General features: G+C 48.1%; 1 protein-coding gene across 3 annotated transcripts in view; it reads right to left on the reverse strand.

Annotated features, from left to right (window-relative positions):
* NT5M (5',3'-nucleotidase, mitochondrial) overlaps positions 1–19,311 on the reverse strand; it is a 33,240-nt gene that overhangs the window by 3,333 nt on the left and 10,596 nt on the right. The window contains exons 3-4 of one of the 3 annotated variants that reach the window (XM_086686219.1): positions 13,635–13,695; positions 8,663–10,007 (exon numbers count right to left, since the gene is read on the reverse strand). In XM_086686219.1, the coding sequence (XP_086542345.1) occupies positions 9,849–10,007; positions 13,635–13,695 (220 nt within the window). In that variant the 3' untranslated portion in view covers positions 8,663–9,848. Of the gene's footprint in view, positions 1–8,662; positions 10,008–10,419; positions 11,902–13,634; positions 13,696–19,311 lie in introns of those variants that run through there. The other 2 variants (XM_086686218.1, XM_025920427.2) reach the window with 2 other exon arrangements.

The raw sequence follows: 19,311 nt of genomic DNA on the forward strand, positions 1-19,311 counted from the left end.
TCTACTCTTAGAAATAGTTTAGATGGTAAATTTTTTTTTAATTTTTTTTTTTTTAATTTTTGAGACAGAGAGAGACGGAGCACGAGCAGGGGAGGGGCAGAGAGAGAGGGAGACACAGAATCAGAAGCAGGCTCCAGGCTTCGAGTTGTCAGCACAGAGCCTGACGCGGGGCTCGAACTCATGGACCGTGAGATCGTGACCTGAGCCGAAGTCGGACGCTTAACCGACTGAGCCACCCAGGCGCCCCTCAGATGGTAAATTTTATGTTATGTGCACTTTACCACAATCTCCAAACATTTTTATTTTATTTTTTTTATTATTTTTTTTTTCAACGTTTATTTATTTTGGGGACAGAGAGAGACAGAGCATGAACGGGGGAGGGGCAGAGAGAGAGGGAGACACAGAATTGGAAACAGGCTCCAGGCTCCGAGCCATCAGCCCAGAGCCTGACGCGGGGCTCGAACTCACGGACCGCGAGATCGTGACCTGGCTGAAGTCGGACGCTTAACCGACTGCGCCACCCAGGCGCCCCTCTCCAAACATTTTTAAAAAAATACTTTAAAAATAAGGACAGGCTTGGGCGCCTGGGTGGCTCAGTCGGTTAAGCGTCCGACTTCGGCTCAGGTCACGATCTCACGGTCCATGAGTTCGAGCCCCGTGTCAGGCTCTGTGCTGACAGCATGGAGCCTGGAGCCTGCTTCGGATTCTGTGTCTCCCTCTCTCTCTGCCCCTCCCCTGCTTGTGCTCTGTCTCTGTCTCTGTCTCTCTCAAAAATAAATAAACATTTAAAAAATCTTTAAAAAAATAAGGGCAGGCTTTATGCAAAAAAAAAAAAAAGCACAAAAACGAAAAAAGCAAAATAGGAATAAATTTAACAAAATGTGTGCAAGACCTATATGCTGAAAAAATACAAAATATTCCTGAAGGAAATTTCAAAGATCTAAAGAAATTGTCATTTTGTATGAATGACATAGGTATGAATGTTCATGGCTCAGCAGATTCAATGTCATTAGCCTTCACTGATAAGATGCAATTCAATCAAATTCCCACCAGGCTTTTTGTAGAAATTGACAGCTGGTTCTAAAATGTATAGAGAAACACAAAGGACCTAGAACAGCCGACAGTTTTTTAAATGAATAAAGTTGGAGAACTCACATCGTTTTCAAGAGTTACTCTAAAACGACAGTAACCAAGAGTGATATTCACATGAGGATAGACATTTAGATCAAAGAGACAGAATATATTTAAGAAACACACCCAAAGGTACCAGGGTAATTCAACAGAGGAACAGCTGGGCATCCACGGGCCAAAAAAAGAAAAAAACAAAACAAAAAACAACCCGACACACAAAAACTTTTATTTTTAACTCCTACCATATATAAAAAGTAACTTGACATGGGCCATAACCTAAATATAAAACCTAAAATTATAAACACTGCTCTTCCAAAGCCACAGTTAAGGAAAGGAAAAGACAAGCCACACACTGGCAGAAAATATTTGTAAAATCCGCTATCTGATAAAGGACTTGTATGTAGAATATACAAAGAATTTTCACAACTCAGACGAAGACACAAACAGCCCAAGAAAAATCAGTCACTTGGAGTGCCTGGGTGGCTCAGTTGGTTGAGTGTCCGACTTCGGCTCAGGTCATGATCTCACAGTCCGTGAGTTCGAGCCCCGTGTCGGGCTCTGTGCTGATGGCTCAGAGCCTGGAGCCTGCTTGGGATTCTGTGTCTCCCTCTGTCTGCCCCTCCCCCCTCATGCTCTGTCTCCCTCTCTCTCTCTGTCAAAAATAAATAAACATTAAAAAAATTTTTTTTAAATGTAGACACTTTATCAAAGAAGGTATACAGAGGTCAAATAAGCACAGAAGAGATGCTCAACATCGTTAGTCATTAGGGAAACACAGATCCAGACTGCAGAGACAGATAACTAGGAACCTACTAAAACAGCTGAAATTTAAAAATATTGAGGGGTTCCTGGGTGGCTTGGTCGGTTAAGCCTCTGACCCTTGGTTTCGGCTCAGGTCACGATCTCATGGTTTGTGGGTTCGAGCCCCACATTGGGCTCTGTGCTGACAGCACAGAGCCTGCTTGGGATTCTCTCTCTCCCTCTCTACCTGCCCCTCCCTGGCTCATGTTCATGTTCTTTAAATAAATAAGTAAACACACAAACTTTAAAGAAGTGAAACACACACCCACCATACAACCCAGCCAATCCTACTCTCGGTATCTGCCCTGGAGAAATGAAAGCATATGTCCACCCAAAGATGTGGACATGAATGTTTACAGGAAATTTATTCACAACAGCCAAAAGCTACGAATATCCCAAATGTCCATCAACTGGCACATGGATAAACAAATGACGATCCAGCCATAGAGCAGAAATATGTTCAGCAACAGACAGGAATAAAGTCCTGATGCATGCAACAGCATCAGTGAATCTCAGAAGTATTATGCCTTTACTTTTTTTAAATGTTTATTTTTGTTTTTGAGAGAGAGAGAGAGAGAGACAAAGTGTGAGTGGGGGAGGGCCAGAGAGAGAGGGAGACACAGAATCCCAAGCAGGCTCCAGGCTCCGAGCTGTTAGCACAGAACCCGAGGCGTGGCTCAAACTCATAAACCTCAAGATCACGACCTGAGCCGAAGTTGGATGCTTAACCAGCTGAGCCACCCAGGCGCCCTTCAAAAGTATTATGCCTTCAAATGAAAGCCAGACACAAACTGTATGAGTCCCTACTATACGACTTTCCATAAAAGGCAAAACTGTAGGAACGGACACATCAGTAGTTCACTCCTACCAACAATACCCAGAGAGGGAAAGGGCAGGGAAAAGGGACTGACTGAAAGGGACACAAAGACACACTATTTTTTTTTTTAATTTATTTTTTAGAGCACTTTTAGGTTCACGGAAAAATTGAGCACAAAGTACAGAGAGTTCCCATATAATTCCTGTCCCCAAATATGCACAACTTCCCCCATTGTTCACATCCTGCAACAGAGGGGGGCATTTGTTATATTCAGTGAACCTATGTTGACACATCGCTATCACCCAAAGTCCATATTTTATGTGAGGGTTCCCTCTTGGTGTTGTACATTGTATGGACTTGGACAGATATATAATGACCTGTACCTGCCATGAATAATTTCACTGCCTGAAAATCTGCTCTCCATCTATTCATCCCTCCCTCCCCACTGATCTTTTTACTGCTTCCATAATTGTGCCTTTTCCAGAATGTCATATAATTGGAATCCTCTGCTATTTCGGCCTCTTCAGATTGGCTTCTTTCACTCGTAACATGCATTTAGGTTCCTCCATGTCTTTTCATGGCTTGACGGTTCATTTCTTTTCAGGGCTGAAAATATTTCATTGCCTGGGTGTACCGTAGCTTATTATCCATTCACCTACTGTAGGATATCTTGGTGGCTTCCAAGTTTTGGCTATCACGGATAAGGCTTCTATACACATCTGCACACAGGTGTTTCCGTGGACTTAAGTTTTTAACTTGTTTAGACAAATACCGCAGAGTGTGATTAGTGGATCATACAGTGAGAGTGTGTTTACTTGTGTAAGGATGTGCCCGACTGTGTTCTCCAAGTGGCTGCCCCATTTTGTATTCCCACCAGCAATGAACGAGAGCTGCTGCTGTTCCACATCTCCTCCAGCATTTGGTGTTGTCAGCGTCCTGGATTTTGGCCATTCTAACAGGTGCATAGTAGCATCTCACTGTTGTTTTAATGTGCAGTTCCCTAATGGCAAAGGATATTGAGCACACTTTCATGTGCTTATTTGCTGAGTGTAAATCCTCTTTGATGTGGTGTCTGTTTAGGTCTTAAACCCATTTTTTAAAGTTTTCTTTTTTAAAAAAATGTTTATTTATTTATCTTGAGAGAGAGAGAGAGAGAGAGCGTGCTAGTGGGGGGAGAGGAGCGCAGAGAGGGGAACAGAAAATTCCAAGCAGGCTCCACGCTCAGCACAGAGTCAGATGCAGGGCTCGATCCCACAACCCTGGGATCATGACCTGAGCTGAAATCAAGAGTCAGATGCTTAACCGACTGAGCCACCCAGGTGCCCCAAGACCATTTTTTAATCAGGCTACCCACTTGCTTATTGTTGAGTTTTCAGAATGCTTTATGTATCTTAGAGAACAGACCCATATCAGTTATGTCTTCTGCAAATATTTTCTCTCAGTCTGTGGCCTGTCTTCTCATTCTCTTGACAATATCTTTTGCAGAGCAGAAGTCTTTCATTTTAACGAAGCTCAGCTTAACCAACCATTTCTTTCATGAATCGTTCCTTCGGTGTTGTATTTAAAAAGTCCAAGGTTGTATTTCAAAAGACCTATCCAAGGTCGTCTAGATTTTCTCCGAGGTTATTTATATTCCAAGAGTTTTGCAGATTTAAATTCTACATTTAGAGCTCTAATCTATTCTGATTTCTGTGAAGGGTGTAAAGTCTAGGTACAGCTTTCTTCCCCCTGTGGGTGTCCAGCTGTTCCCGCACCATTTGCTGAAACGTCTACCTTTGCACCACAGTACTGCCTTTGCTGTTTTGACAAAAATCAGTTGGCTACATTCATGGCTCTATTTCTGGGCTCTCCGTTCTGTTCCACTGATCTATGTGTCTCTCCTTCCATCAATACCATTTTGTCTCAATTCCTGTATCTTCATAGTAAATCTTTTAAAAATTTTTTTTAACGGGTATTCATTTTTGATGAGTGAGAGAGACAGAGCGGGAGTAGGGGAGGGGCAGAGAGAGAGGGAGACACAGGATCCAAAGCAGGCTCCAGGCTCTGAGCTGTCAGCGCAGGGCCTGACGCGGGGCTCGAACTCAGGAGTTCATGACCGGAGCTGAGGTCAGACACTTAACCAATGGAGCCACCCAGGAGCCCCCCTTTAAAAAAATTTTTTTTAAACATTAGCTTTTTAAATTTTATTTGTTTGCACTAAAACAAACAGTTCACCCATTTCTCCCATCCCCCACCTCTTACAACCACTGACTTGCTCTCTGCATTTATGAGCTTGGGTTGTTTTGTTTGTTTGTTTGTTTTCAGATTCCACATATGAGACAGATCATACAGTATTTGTTTCTGTCTGTCTGACTTATTTCTCTCAGCATAATGCCCCCAAGGTCCATCCATGTTGTCACAAATGGCAAGATTTTCTATGACTGAGTCATTTCATTGTGTATAATAACTAAATTTCTTTATCCGTTCATCCATCAACGGACACTTAGGTTGTTTCCACATCTCGGCTATTGTAAATAATACTGCAATGAACAAAGGGGTGCGTATATCTTTTCAAATTACTGTTTTTGTTTTCTCTGAATAAATACCCGGAAGTAAAATTGCAGGATCATTCGGTAGTTTTGTTTTTCATCTCTTGAGGAATCTTCATTCTGCTTTCCTGAGTGGTTGTACCAATTTGCATTCCCACCAACTGTGCACAAGGGCTCCCTTTTCTCCACATTTCTCGTCAACACTTACTATTGCTGGTCTTTTTGGCAACAGCCAATGTAGCAGGTGTGAGATGACACCTCATTGCGCTTTTGATTTGCATTCCCCTGATAATTAATCATGTTGAGCATCTTTGCACGTACCTGTTGGCCATGTGTGTATCTTCTTTGGAAAATGCCTTTTCAGATCTTTTGCCCATTTTTTAATCAGATTGTTTGGTTTGGGGGTTGTTTTTTCTTATGGAGTTGTATGAGTTCTTTATATATTTTAGATATCATTTTTGCAATTATTTTCTTTCATTCAGGAGGTTGCCTTTTCATTTTGTTGATGGTTTCCTTTGTTGTGCAGAAGCTTTTTAGTTTGATGTAGTTATCACTTGTTTATTTTTGCTTTTGTTGCCTTTGTCTTGGTGCCAGATTCAAATCACTGCCAAGATGTATGTCAAGGGGTTAACCGCCTATTTTTCTTCTGTTTTAAGGTTTCAAGTCATATAGTATGGTCTTTAATCCATTTTGAGTTAATTTTGTGTGTGCTGTAAGACAGTGGTCTAGTTTCATTCTTTTGCACGTGGCTGTCCAACTTTCCCACCATTTCTTGGAGGCTGTCCTTTCTCCATTATCTATCCTTGACTCCTTTGTCCTAAATTAATTGACCACACATGCATGGGTTTATTTCTGGGCTCTTTATTCTGTTTCATTGATCTAGGTGTCAGTTTTATGTCAAGACTATACTGTTTTGATTACTATAGCTTTGCAACATCGCTTGAAATCAGGGAGCGTGACACTTCCAGCTTTGTTCTTCTTTCTCAAGAGTGCCGTGGCCATTGGGGTCATTTGTGGGTCCAAATTTTTGGATTGTTTGTTCTAGTTCTGTGGAAAAATACCAATGGTTTTTTTTTTTTTTTTATAGCAATTGTACTGAATCTGTAGATTATTTTTGGATAGTTTGAATATATATTTTTTAAGTTTATTCATTTATTTTGAGAGAGATAGCATGAGTGGGGGAGGGGCAGAGAGAGAAGGAGAGAGAATGCCAAGTAGGCCCCACACTGCCAGCACAGAGCCTGCTGTAGGGCTCGAACACACAAAACCATGAGATCATGACCTAAAGGCCCAAACCAAGAGTCAGACGCTTAACCAACTGAGCCACCCAGTGCCCCTGGATAATATGAAAAAAAAATTTTTTTAAAGGAAATTCTTTTTTTTTTTTTAATGTTTATTTATTTTTGAGACAGAGAGAGACAGAATGCAAGTGGGGGAGGGGCAGAGAGAGAGGGAGACACAGAATCTGAAACAGGCTCCAGGCTCTGAGTGCTCAGCACAGAGCCTGACGCGGGGCTCTAACCCATGAACTGTGAGATCATGACCTGAGCCGAAGTCGGACGCTCAACCGACTGAGCCACCCAGGCGCCCCAATATGAAAATTTTTTAAATATGAATTCTTCCAATTCATGAGTACAAAATATCTTGACATTTATTTGTATCTTCTTCAATTTCTTTCATTAAGGTCTTATAGTTTTTAATATACAGGTCTTTCACCTCCTTGGATCAATTTATTCCAAGGTATTTTATTATTTTTGATGCAATTATGAATGAAATTTTCTTAATTTCTCTGACAGTTCATTACTAATGTAAAGAAATACAACAGACTTTTGTGTAGGATTTTGTATCCTGTAACTTTACTAAATTTGTTTATTAGTTCCAACAGTTTTTTGGTGGAGTCTTTAAGGTTTTCTATATATAATATCATGTCATCTACAAACAGTGACAGTTTTACTTCTTTCTTTCCAATTTTTTTTTCTTGCCTAATTGCTGTGGCTAGGACATCCAATATTATGTTGAATAAAAATCCTGTCTTGTTCCTGCTCTTAGAGGAAAAGCTTTCAGCTGTTCACCATTGAGTACAGTATTTGCCGTGAATTTGTCATAATGACCTTTATTATATTAAAGTACATTCCCTCTATATCTGCTTTGTTGAGAGTTTTTATTAAAATGGATATTGAATTTTGTCAAATGCTTTTCTGCATCTAGTGGGATGATCATATAATTTTTATCTATTTTGTTAATGTAGCACATCACTTAGTTGATTTGCATACATTGAGCCATCCTTACACTCCTGGAACAAATCCCACTTGATCATGGCATACGATCCTTTAAATGTATTGTTGAAATCAGTTTGCTAGTATTTTATTGAGGAATTCTGCATCTGCATTAATCAGGGATATTGACCTCAAATTTTCTTTTGTGTGGCATTCTTGTCTGGTTTTGGGATCAGCGTAATGCTGGTCTCATAAATGTGTTTCAGAGTCCCTCCACTCCCCTTCCATTTTGGGGAAGAATTTGAGAAGGGTTGGGATTAATTTTTCTTTGAATGTTCGGCAAGATTCACCAGTGAAGTCGTCTGGTCATGGACATTTGTTCACTGGCAGGTTTTTGGTTACTGACTCATTCTCCTTGGTAGTAACTGAGCTGTTCGGATTTTCTATTTCATCGTGATTTAGTCTTGGAAGGTTGTGTTTCTCAGAATCTATCCATTTCTTCTACTGTTGTCCAATTTGCTGGCATATAATCATTCTCAGTGGTCTCTTATCCTTTCTATTTCTGTGGTATCAGTTGTGACAACTCTTTCATTTCTGGTTTTATTTGAGACCTCTCTTTTTTCTAGCACATTATTTTCTGTATTGTAAAAGGCTGTGTCCTTTTTATTTTGCTTCACAGTCATTTTTATGTATAATTTACATACCATAAAATTCAGCAATTTTGAGTATACATTTCAGTGGGTTTGCTTTAGTAATCCACTATGTTGTGCGACCATTGCCCATGTAATTCCAGAATGTTTCCATCATCCTCCCAAAAAAACCCTATGCCAATTACCATGAACAGCCAATTTTTTTATAAATAGTAGCTGGGGCCAAAACATAGCATGAGCCCCAGTTTGAGACTCTCCTAGGTAGCACAGGAGGTGGGAGGTACCACCAGAGAAAGTTCCTGAAATGTTGGCAGTATGACTCTCACTGCTCCTAAAAGAAATTATGGTTTATTTTGGCGGCAAATGATGTGCTTTTAGTGTAAGTCTTACAGGAGGTTTAAGTTCTGGGAGCAGTTGGACAATTTTGGTGTGAAATATGTGAAGAAATTTCATTCATTACCTTCTGAAGTTCAAAACTTGGCCGACATTTTTTATTTGAGTTCAAGTGAAGAGGCTCACTTATGGGGTGGAAATGTTTAACATTTATTCTTAAAATCAAACACAGAATCTAGCAGACATATCAGCTGGAGACCAGACTTCACATGAAAAGCACGTGTCCCATTGTTACGTCCAAGCATCTCACTTAATCCCACTTGTGATCGGAATACGGAAAAGTAACAGTAAAATATCATGCTTGAGCATGAAGCATTTACCATAGATTGTTTTTAAATCTCTTCGGGGGGGAAAAAAAAACCCTAGTAATATCGTGCTAAGTTCTGAATCAGGTGGAATTAGAAAAGGGGGTCAGCATAGCACAGGTACAGAGCACAGGCCCTGGAGTCAGACTGCCCAAACCTGACTCGCCATTTCTCGATGCTGACCTTGGGCAGGTGACTTAACCTCTCTGTGCCTCAGTTCCCTCATCTGTAGAATGGGGATAATAACAATACCTACTTCAAAAGGCTATTATGAAGGTTAATGGGTATTGCAGGTGAAGCCCTTGCCTTGCATGTACATCTGGGTGTAAAATGTCAGCACGGTCGAGCCAGAAAGAAGGTTCTGGTTCTGATAACCTGAATGGCACCTAACTCTGACGCCCTAAGTATGATAAAGAAGCTGACCTCTTAGCAATTGGGTTTCCTTCCTTTGATTGGGTCTCGAGGGGAATCAACTAAGGAGAAAAACTCCCACTTCTGCTGCCAAAGGCTGATGCTGTCTGGGGGCAGGTGCGGAGGGAAAAACTCTGTGAGAGGTCCAGGTCGTGGGCACCCAGCGGGGCTGCCATGAGGGCAAAACATCCGTCCTCAGTTGACGTCCTGAGACAGGACATCACTCCACCGCAGGCACCAGCAGAAGAATCAGCAGCAGCCACCTGCCCCCAGCCTCAGCTGGCCAAGGACAGAGGGTCCGTCTACTAGGGATGGGAGGGCACACGGACGGTGGGAGGGGAGGTGGCTACAGCTACTTTCATCTCTTTGCAAGACACAGTCAGTCCGCCTTCCCCTCTGGCTTCCGGTGGGGGCGGGGCGGGGGGGGGGGAGGAGGTGACAATGTAGCTGAATGGTGACAGACGGCTGGGAGATGAGCTTGCACCCCAGCCTGATCCCAAGCCCACATCCCAGCCAGGCCCCAAGGCCACCAGCCAACACAACTCACCCAAAGTTCCTCAAACATACCCTGCATTTTCCTGTCTTCATGTCTTTGTTCAGTACTCCACTCCCTCCACTGACCGACCCTCTGTGGCCCGGCCTGGCCCCTGCCTGACACCAGCACAGCGCCAACCGTGTGACCCTCCCTCCCTGTAGTGCAGGTCATGGTAGACCCTCCTTGTGGGAGCCAGGAATTCTATCTCCTGGAATCTATCCTGTGGACACAATCATGTGAAGATTTATTTACAAGATGACTTTGGCTATTAGCAATCATGTTTTTCCAAGAATACTTGGTGACAGAACAAAGGCTAAAACTACATTAAGTGGAAAGAGGATGATAAACCACAGGAGATTTAAGTTTTGTTAAAATACATGTATTATATTTAATATGCATCAAAGAGAGGGCGCCTGGGTGGCTCAGTTGGTTAAGCATTTGACCTCGACTCAGGTCATGATCTCACGGTTTGTGGGTTCGAGCCCCGCGTCAGGCTCTGTGCTGATAGCTGGGAGCCTGGAGCCTGTTTTGGATTCTGTGTCTCCCTCTCTCTGCCCCACCCCTGCTCTCGCTCTCTCTCTCTCTCTCAAAAATAAACGTAAAAAAATTAATACGCATCAAAGAGAAACTAGAAAGAAACACCTCAACATATTAATAGTGTTTTTATCACAGGTAGCAGTTTTATAGCCAGGGTTTTGTTATTTTTTCCCTTTGTTTGGTCAGGGCATCCGCTGCCCACTATTACTGAGCCCCTTCCTCTGATAACAGCACCTCACTTTTTCTCTTCAAAGACCCCTGGCCTTGATGGGATGTCAGTCAGGATGCCCACCGTCCCCTGACCAAGGGCGGGGAGCGTGACCTGAGCTCAGCCGGTAAGCCTCCCTCCTGGGAACGTGAATCTTGGGCAAACACACCCACGGACGGAGAACGAATGGGGCTGTGGTCTTTGCGAGCACAACTGCTTGGAGAGACCCCCTGCTGGCTCTGGCTCCCCAGTGGCTTGTCGACGGGCTGCTCCTTCAGATCCTCCGGTGGTTCTCTGAGCAAAGCAACAGCCTCCTAATAAACCCTATTTTTCTTCAAGTTAGTGGCACACCGTTGATGTCACTTGCAACGAAGGAGCCCCAAGTGGTATCATCTGTGTTCACTGGACTCTGAGCCCTCTGCAGTGCGCAGGCGCTGCGGGTGGGAGCAGCTAAGGGCGCGGGCTCTGGGACGCACGGCTCTGGACCAAGCCCCGCTGCCTGTGCGATCACCAGGCTCAGGGACGAGCTGCCTCGCCTCTCTCAGCCTCCCTCTTTGTCCCTCACATCAGAGGAGCACCCTGTTTCACAGGGAGCTGCCGTACTGATAATAAAAGTACAGTGCCTGGCATAGCTAAGGCATCAGATAAATGGCAAACATGGTTACTGGAATGTGTTTGATGCCTGTTGAATCCATGCATCCGACAACAAACACTGAGTGCTGTCAGCGTGCCAGGCACTGGGACCAAAAGTGAGCAAGACAGACACGGTCGCTGCCCTCATGGGGCTTGCAGTCTAACGGGGAGACAGATAACAAGACACAGACGAAGACGTAAACCCCTTGCAAGTGTCTATACAGGAAACAAGGGGCTGAGGGACGGAACAGCAAGGCAGGGAAAGAACAAACTTTTAGATACGGGCAGGAAACGGGGTTGGGGGGGCGGCTGAGTGAGGCCTCAGGGAGGAGGAAGAACCAGGCACGCAGACGGCCCAGCATGTTTAAGGGCACGCGCCAAGAACACCGGGCCTGCTTGAGAAATAGGAACACGGAGCATCCATTGAGAACGGAGGATCAGGAACTTAGGATGGCAGGAGAGACGGCTCGGGGGGCCTTGCAGGTTATGATGAGGAGTTTGTGTGTGTGCGTGCGTGTATTTTAAAATTCCATTTTAAGTGCGGTGGAAAACTACTGAAAGGTTTTACCGCGTGGGACTCACGTGATCTACTTTGTAGAACCGGGTGGAACTGAAACGAGCAGGCAGTACGGACGGCTCTTTTGGCGGTTCTGGGAAGAGAAGCTAAGGTGGTGTGACGGAGAGAGAAGCAGGCGGATGCCAGGACCCCGAACAGGAAATGCAACTTGCTGATGCCCTGGGCGTGGGGGGTAAGAAGGGCATCACCAAGATGGCTCTGTGGCTCTCAGACTCAGAAGCTGGCGGACGATGCCAGTTTACTGAGAGGGACAGACAAACATGAAATGGGGACATCAGGAGCCCGGGGGCATCAGGTTTGAGTTATCCAGAGCTCAGAGGGCGGTCTTGGGCTGAAGCCGTAAGGTGGGAGGGTGGGCACCAAGATGGAGCTTGAGTCCACAGGAACGCAGGAATGGCTGCCATTTTCTCAGTCTTACTCCACTAAGCACCAGGCAATCACCCTGACCACCCACTACAAGCACAGTTGAAATAGTTACTCTGGCCCAGGGACTCACCCCCGCGGGTGCACCTGGTGGACTTGTTAAAACACCCTGGGTCCTCCCAGAGCTTCCGACTCAGAAGGTCACAGGAAGGGCTGGAAAACGTCCACTTCTACCAAACGTCTGGGGGATGCAGATCCCGCTGGTCTGGGGACCTGACTTCGGATCATTGCTCTGCTAGAAGCAGCGGGCCAGGCCTTCAGTCCTAACTCCACACTTACTGATGGCAGGTCCTTAGCTCCCTTGAGTTTAGCGCAACTCATGTTAAAAGTCGGAGGGTATGGGGCGCCTGGGTGGCGCAGTCGGTTAAGCGTCCGACTTCAGCCAGGTCACGATCTCGCGGTCCGTGAGTTCGAGCCCCGCGTCGGGCTCTGGGCTGATGGCTCAGAGCCTGGAGCCTGTTTCCGATTCTGTGTCTCCCTCTCTCTCTGCCCCTCCCCCGTTCATGCTCTGTCTCTCTCTGTCCCAAAAATAAATAAAAACGTTGAAAAAAAAAATTAAAAAAAAAAAAAAAAAGTCGGAGGGTAACCAGGGAATGGGTGAGGAGCACGGAATGCAATGGTGACCGCCAAGTGCCTCGCCTAATGCTACCGTTCCCTGCTCAGCAAGGGTGAGTTCCCATTGCACTTAACGCACACCCAAGGCACTCAATGTCGTGCGGACTGTGTATGTTTGGTTCCTAACACGGAGTTGGAGAGAGGAGAGACTGTGTGAGACACTTGAGAAAATTCCGTGCCGAGCAATCCCCCTGGGGGGGGGGGGCAGTGTTCTGGGCGCCCAGTCCCGCCTTCCTGGACTTGGGAGGCTGCCCCCACTTCCCGTGAACCCACCTGTGGGAGGAGTGCCCACCTCCCGGGCAACACACCTTTCCTGTGGGTTTGGTACCACAGGTTCTCAATTTCCAGAAAAGCCCCAGCGTTACGTCATTCCAGTTCTTTCCATTAAAGACGACATGAGCATGTGTAGCAAGACGCCATGTAACCGCCTCACCTTTGTAAGACTTTTGTGTGAACAGAGTCAGGCGCCCCAGTATTTGGGTGGGGGTTGCCTCCACGGCCTCCCCTGGCACGTTTCTCTCTCTCACCCTTCACAAATGATGCTTCCCTAACATGGGGGTGGTCGGCCTCCCCAGAGAACCTGGCACCCTCCCCAGGGTCCACGCAGAGAACGTGCTGGAATTTCAGACTGGTGCTAGAGAAGATCTTTGGGAGAGGAGACGCTGGCACGGACAGGAGGGAGGGATGGGAGAAGAGGCAGACACGAGGCCGCCCGAGCTCCCGAAGGCGGTGCGGTGAGGGCCGTGCCTTCCCCCGGGGGGTACTGAGTGCCAGCACCCCTTACCCGCGGCACCATGGGGTAAAGGTGAGAAGAGGCAAAGCACCAGGCCCTCCAAGCAAGCTGCACATCTTACCTTCTCGTAGGGACAGTACTTGTACATCTTGATGGGGCTCGTGCAGATGAAGACATCAGTGCTGCGACAAGAGGAAGGAGAGTCAGCCTGAGCACCCACGTCTCTGCGGCCTTTGTCACCCCCGCCCTCCTGCTCTGCGGGCGTCAGGCCCTCACGGGTCTGCACCCGTCACCTGGAACCGGAAAACCCACTGCCCTGCATTGCTGTCCAAGCCAGAGACATCTGCTCTGTCCCACAGCCCTGAACACCCACGTGCGACATCACCTCCGGCCCCGCGACCAGCTCGGGGACGGGCATCCCACGGACTGTGTATGTTTGGTTCCTAACACGGAGTTGGAGAGAGGAGAGACTGTGTGAGACACTTGAGAAAGCAGTTCTGCATGTGGCCGGAGCCAGTTAGCTGGTGAATCTCTTGCCCTCTCGGGGGATCTGAATGGGGAGATGCCGAGAGGAGGAAGCATGAGCGACGAGAGGCCTTAAAAGGATGCAGAGCAAGTTACCTGAGGGAGAATCAGGGCCTCATGCCATGCAAAGCAAAGAACCCCGTGAGGGAGGAGCCTTCCGAGGGAGTGTGCCCGCCAAGCCCTCCGTCAGAGGCGACAGAGAGCAGCGGCCCCATCCTCTGGGTCAGGCTAAGCGGCCGGACGATGGCAGGGAGGCCCCTCAAGACGGGCACGGGCTCTGCTGAGGAACACCGCCTCCCCACCGTCTGGCTCTGCTCTGGTGACAGTGGGGAACTGACAGGAAGGGCCTCGTCCCCACGGCCCAGGGGCCCCGACACAGCCATCTGGTCCCAAACAGCCACATAAAGCCGGCATCGAACGAGCCTGGGAAGACTAGGTTTCCTGGCTCCTTTTCTCTTTGGCAAATTAGTCCCCCGAGAGTCCGACCAACATCAGACTGCCAGGTCCCCAGGCAAGAATGCCTGTGCCGTCCAGCGACCCCCGAGGCTCGGCTCTCGTAGCGCTGCCCCTGCCACCCTCACTGTCCCCGCCCGCGTGCAGGGTCCGTCCCGTAGGCACTCAGCCTCTCCTCGAGGTGCGCTCTCACCCCCTGCCCGCACTGAAACCTGGCCTCCCGCGAGGAACCTGCCTCCCCTGCGTGCCTTGCAGCAAAAACTGTTTTTCCCTCACACCCCACGTGCTTCAGAGACACAAGATGAGGAGGCTCTTCCTCGCTTCCAGACCTTTCCTCCTGTTAGAGTGGATGGTCGGTCAGGTTCTAACAGGAGGCCTAGAGGCCAGCAGAGAGGAAGTGCCGGTCAACTGTGAGGAAAAGTCACAGGCGCCGTCCAGGCAGCACCCCGAAGCAAAACCACAAGAAACCGGATCAAACCAGACAGGCCCAAGATGGCTGACAGAGTATCACTAAAATCTCCTCCCTAAGGGAGCCTTGACAGGACCCCCCCCCACCCCCACCCCTGACCAAATCAGGAAGAAAAAGCAAGTAACCCACAGTCCTGGAAGGGACCGCCCCCTGCTTCCAAGAAATCCCCGACTCAAGGAATGACTATTCCACCCTGCTGCTAACACCTGCCGGTGAAAGGCAGAGACTCAAACCCCCGTGGGCACAGCTCTCTCTTGAGCTCGCCGGGCCTCACCCCTCGAGAGTGTACTTCCGCTTTAATACACCCCCTGGCCTGTACTGCTCATCCGTTGCGTTGTGTCTGTCCTTGAAATCTTTCGGGAGACCAAGAGCCTCCTGCGACACCTTTGGACAGGCTGGGCCGAGGCCTCGGGGCCCCGGGCCTCCCCCGTCCACACAGCAACACTCCTTCAAAATCCCTGACTCGGTGAAGCCTGTGCCCCACGCCTGCTGCCCTTCCCAGCTGCCGTCACCTGCCCAGGGGCCGTCCCTCATCCCCCCCCCACTGCCCGAGGGCTCACCGACGTGCCTCCATCCCGCCCCATCAGCCTCCTCAGTGGCCACAACGTGGACACGTGCACTGCGCACACACAGTGGACCCAACCCCACCTCCCAGGTCCAGCCTGCACGCCTCCAAAATCCTCCTCTGCCCCACCTCCGACACCCTTCCCACGGCCACACCTGGATTGTGTCCTCACTCTGCCCGCCCCCTGCTGTCCTCCTGGCGGAGGCATCTTCACTCAATGGCAAGACAACAACCCCGAGGCTCAGCACGCTTCTGTCATCCCTGGCCACCGCCCTCCCTCAGATCCCTGTGGCCCCCCTGCCATCTCCCCGCTCGTCCTTCTCTCTCTCCACCAAGGCCCTGAAAGAACCCAACTCTCCGGCTTCTACCTGCACCCAAGGAGCCCAATGTTGCACCTAATCAGTTTGGCCGTTTTAACCTTAAATTCATGACCACAACCCCAAGGCAGTGGTGCAGGAGCCTGGCAGCCTTTCCCCGCGAGGCCCCGCCGTGTGCTCGTGATTCCGCTCCCCAGGACAGCCATGGCACCACCCCCCTTTCCTCAGACTTCTCGGCCGCAAGACCCCCTGTCTTCCCATCGTGGATTCTAGAAACGTGCCTGTTCCTGAACTTCCTTCTCTCGCTCAACGGCACGGGAGGAACAGGCCTGCCTCCCTCCCTCCTCTCAAGGCAAGCCCTTCATTGGTGTCCTGGATTCCATCCCTTTATCTTCACAAGGAGATACTTGCAGGGGCGACACTTTGCAGGGGCCCTGCGACACCCCCTTTCCCTGCGCTCCTCTTCCATACAACTCATTCGAGCGTGTTCTGTTCTCTCCTGTCTTGTAACATACATACACACACACGCGACCTTGACCTCACACCCGCCCCTGTGACCTCCCATCTCTCTGACCCAATACATCTGCCAGGCGGCCTGCACTTGGTGACCCCACTTCCTCACCTCCGGAGCCTGCTTCAACCCACCCAGCCCGGAGCCCACCCCCTCTGCTCCACGGAAAGTGCCTGTTGTCACCAAGGACCCTCATGTCACCATACTCCACGCACACCCCACTCTCCTCTTGCTCACCAGCGTCCGAGCGGCCGTGCCCTCCTCTGTGACAGCTCCTGCATTGGCATGCCTGCCCCTCGCCGGCCGCCCCAGCATAATCTCCCAGCCTCTCTGCTGGTTCTGACCCTCAGGGGCTCTTTGCCTACACTCCCTGCTCAGTGACGTCATCCAAGGCTTTACACGCCATGTTTATGCTGGTGCCCCCCCACTTTAACTTCATAGTCCAGCCCTCTCCCCCGCGTGCCAGGCTCACATCCTTAATGGTCTACTGAATATCTCCATGTGGACATCTCGTCAGCATCGCAAACTCGGTTCTTCAAAATGGAACATGTGGTCCTCCCCGCTCCCCAGACCTGTTCCTTCCCTAGTTAATGGCACTATTATATTCATCTAGCTGCTCAAGAAAAAAATGAAAAATCACGCCTTTTCCTACCCTTCCCCCAGCTCCAATATCCATCCCCAGACCTATGGGGTCTACCTCCAACGCGTGTTTCATTCCACCGACTTCCCTCCACGGTCCTCACCCCAGTCCCGAGCCCCGACACCTCTTACTAAGTTACCACAACCACCTCTGATGGTTCCTCAGTTTCCAATTCTGCCCCTGCCAAGCCTTCCTACCCCCATGCCCCGGCCAAGCATCCAGACTGACCTTTTTTTTTCCCCCCCTGAGGGAGACTGTGAGCAGGGCAGGGGGCAGAGGGACGGAGACAGAATCTGAAGCAGGATCCAGTCAGCACAGAGCCCAACGCAGGGCTCAATCCCATGACCCTGGGATCATGACTTGAGTCAAAATCGAGTTGGACGCTTACCCCACTGAGCCATCCAGGTGCCCCCACAGTTAACATTTTGAGGAAACGTTTTCTCTAGTGTTTTCCACAGCAGCTGCACGCCTTTACAATCTGACCAGCGGTGATAAGCGTTCCAAATTCTCCACATCCTCGGCCACACTTATGATTGTCCTATTTTTTTTTTATTATTACGGTCATTCTCGTGGATACGAAGTGGTATCTCATTACGGTTTTGATTTGCATTTTCCTACAGACGAATGATGTCGGGGCCAATTTTCAGGCCCTCGTTGGCCATTTGCATATCTTCTTTGGAAAACTGCCTGTCCAAACTTAGCGCTCCAAGCCCATGTTTTTAAAATCTAAGTTAAATCCCATCATTGTCTCTTCGACCTGCTCCTCTGCCAGTGTGCCATCCCTCCCACCCACACCACGCTCCCTGAATTCTAGCCACACTGGTCTCCTCTGAGATGTCACTCAAATAAGCAGAATCCTTGCCCATCTCAGGGCCTTTGTACCCTGGCTCCTTACTAAGTAGCTCATTCTTACCACTTAACTCTGAAGTCAAATGTCACCTCCCCAGAGAAACCTTTCCACCCCACCTGAAGCAGTTCCTTCCCCATTTACTCTCAAATATATCGCCTGTTTATTGCCTTCACAAAGCTTATTGCAAACTGAAATTATTTTTCTTTATACTTGTCATCTTCCCCACCATACTGAAAACTCCTTGAGACCTGAGACCTTAGGTTGGGTGTCTTATTTCGTGCTGGCACGGTGCCAGGCACATATGAAGTGACACACAAAATACGTGTTTAGTGAGTGAATGAATACATTGCCTCCTATGCCGGGCTCCGCGATCGTAGGCATGCTCACAACACCGACTCCACCTTTGGTGTCCTCCATCTTGCTCGTGGGCAAGCAATGGCCTCCCTTGGGGGTACGTGTTCCAGGCCCCTTGGAGGTTAATGTATGCCCTAACCGGAATGTAGAAAGGCTTGCTCTCATCTCTGAGATGTTGAGATACCTAGTAGAGATAACATAGTTTCTTCCCCCGTCTTCTGGTACCCAGATGGCGCCATGAGGTCTGTCAAGCGTTAGTCCCTCTGACCTCACCACAGTGCTCTCTGCCATCTCTTCCCTCTAGAAAATCTACGGCCTCACGTCAGGACTTGGCAGAGAATGGTTGTGCAGTTCTGGATCACTGCTCACCTGATCGCCCCATCAGAGTCATCCTGAATTGAAACTGTGTAAACTGTACAGAGTCCCCAGAAAACTGTATGTTTTCTGGTCTCAAAGCGCCTTCTCAGTTTGGAGGACGCTTTACTGTCCCTCTTTCACCTTCTAACAATAGGTATTGAAAGTCATGGCTAAACACAGGCGCGAGCAGGGCACCTGGGTGGCTCAGTCGGTTAAGTGTCCGACTTCGGCTCAGGTCATAAGCTCATGGTTCATGGGTTCATGGGTTCGAGCCCCGCATCAGGCTCTGTGCTGACAGCTCGGAGCCTGGAGCCTGCTTCAGATTCTGTGTCTCCCTCTCTCTCTGCCCCTCCCCTGCTCGTGCTCTGTCTCTCTCTCTTTCTCAAAAATAAACATTAAAAAAAAAAAACACAGGTGTGAGCACAACTAAACTTATCCTTATAAATGAGTGGTGCTAAGTAGTCCCCCTAGGATGTCAAATACTTGTTTTGGCAAACACTGCTACCGTTTCATACATGTTTGAAGTTACACGTATTATAATGACAACTACGGGGAAAAGATCTGTATGCAAGAAAACTCCAGCAAAAACACCAAAATATAAGTGGTTGTTTCAATGTGATGAGGTTCTAAATGACTTTTTATCCTATATTTTAATTTTCCAAATTAACCATTGTTTTTTTTTTTTTAATTTTTTTTTTCAATGTTTTTAATTTATTTTTGGGACAGAGAGAGACAGAGCATGAACGGGGGAGGGGCA

Source organism: Puma concolor, chromosome E1, assembly GCF_028749965.1.
Source record: "Puma concolor isolate L17-30 chromosome E1, mPumCon1.1.hap2, whole genome shotgun sequence".
Classification (NCBI taxonomy): domain Eukaryota; kingdom Metazoa; phylum Chordata; class Mammalia; order Carnivora; family Felidae; genus Puma; species Puma concolor.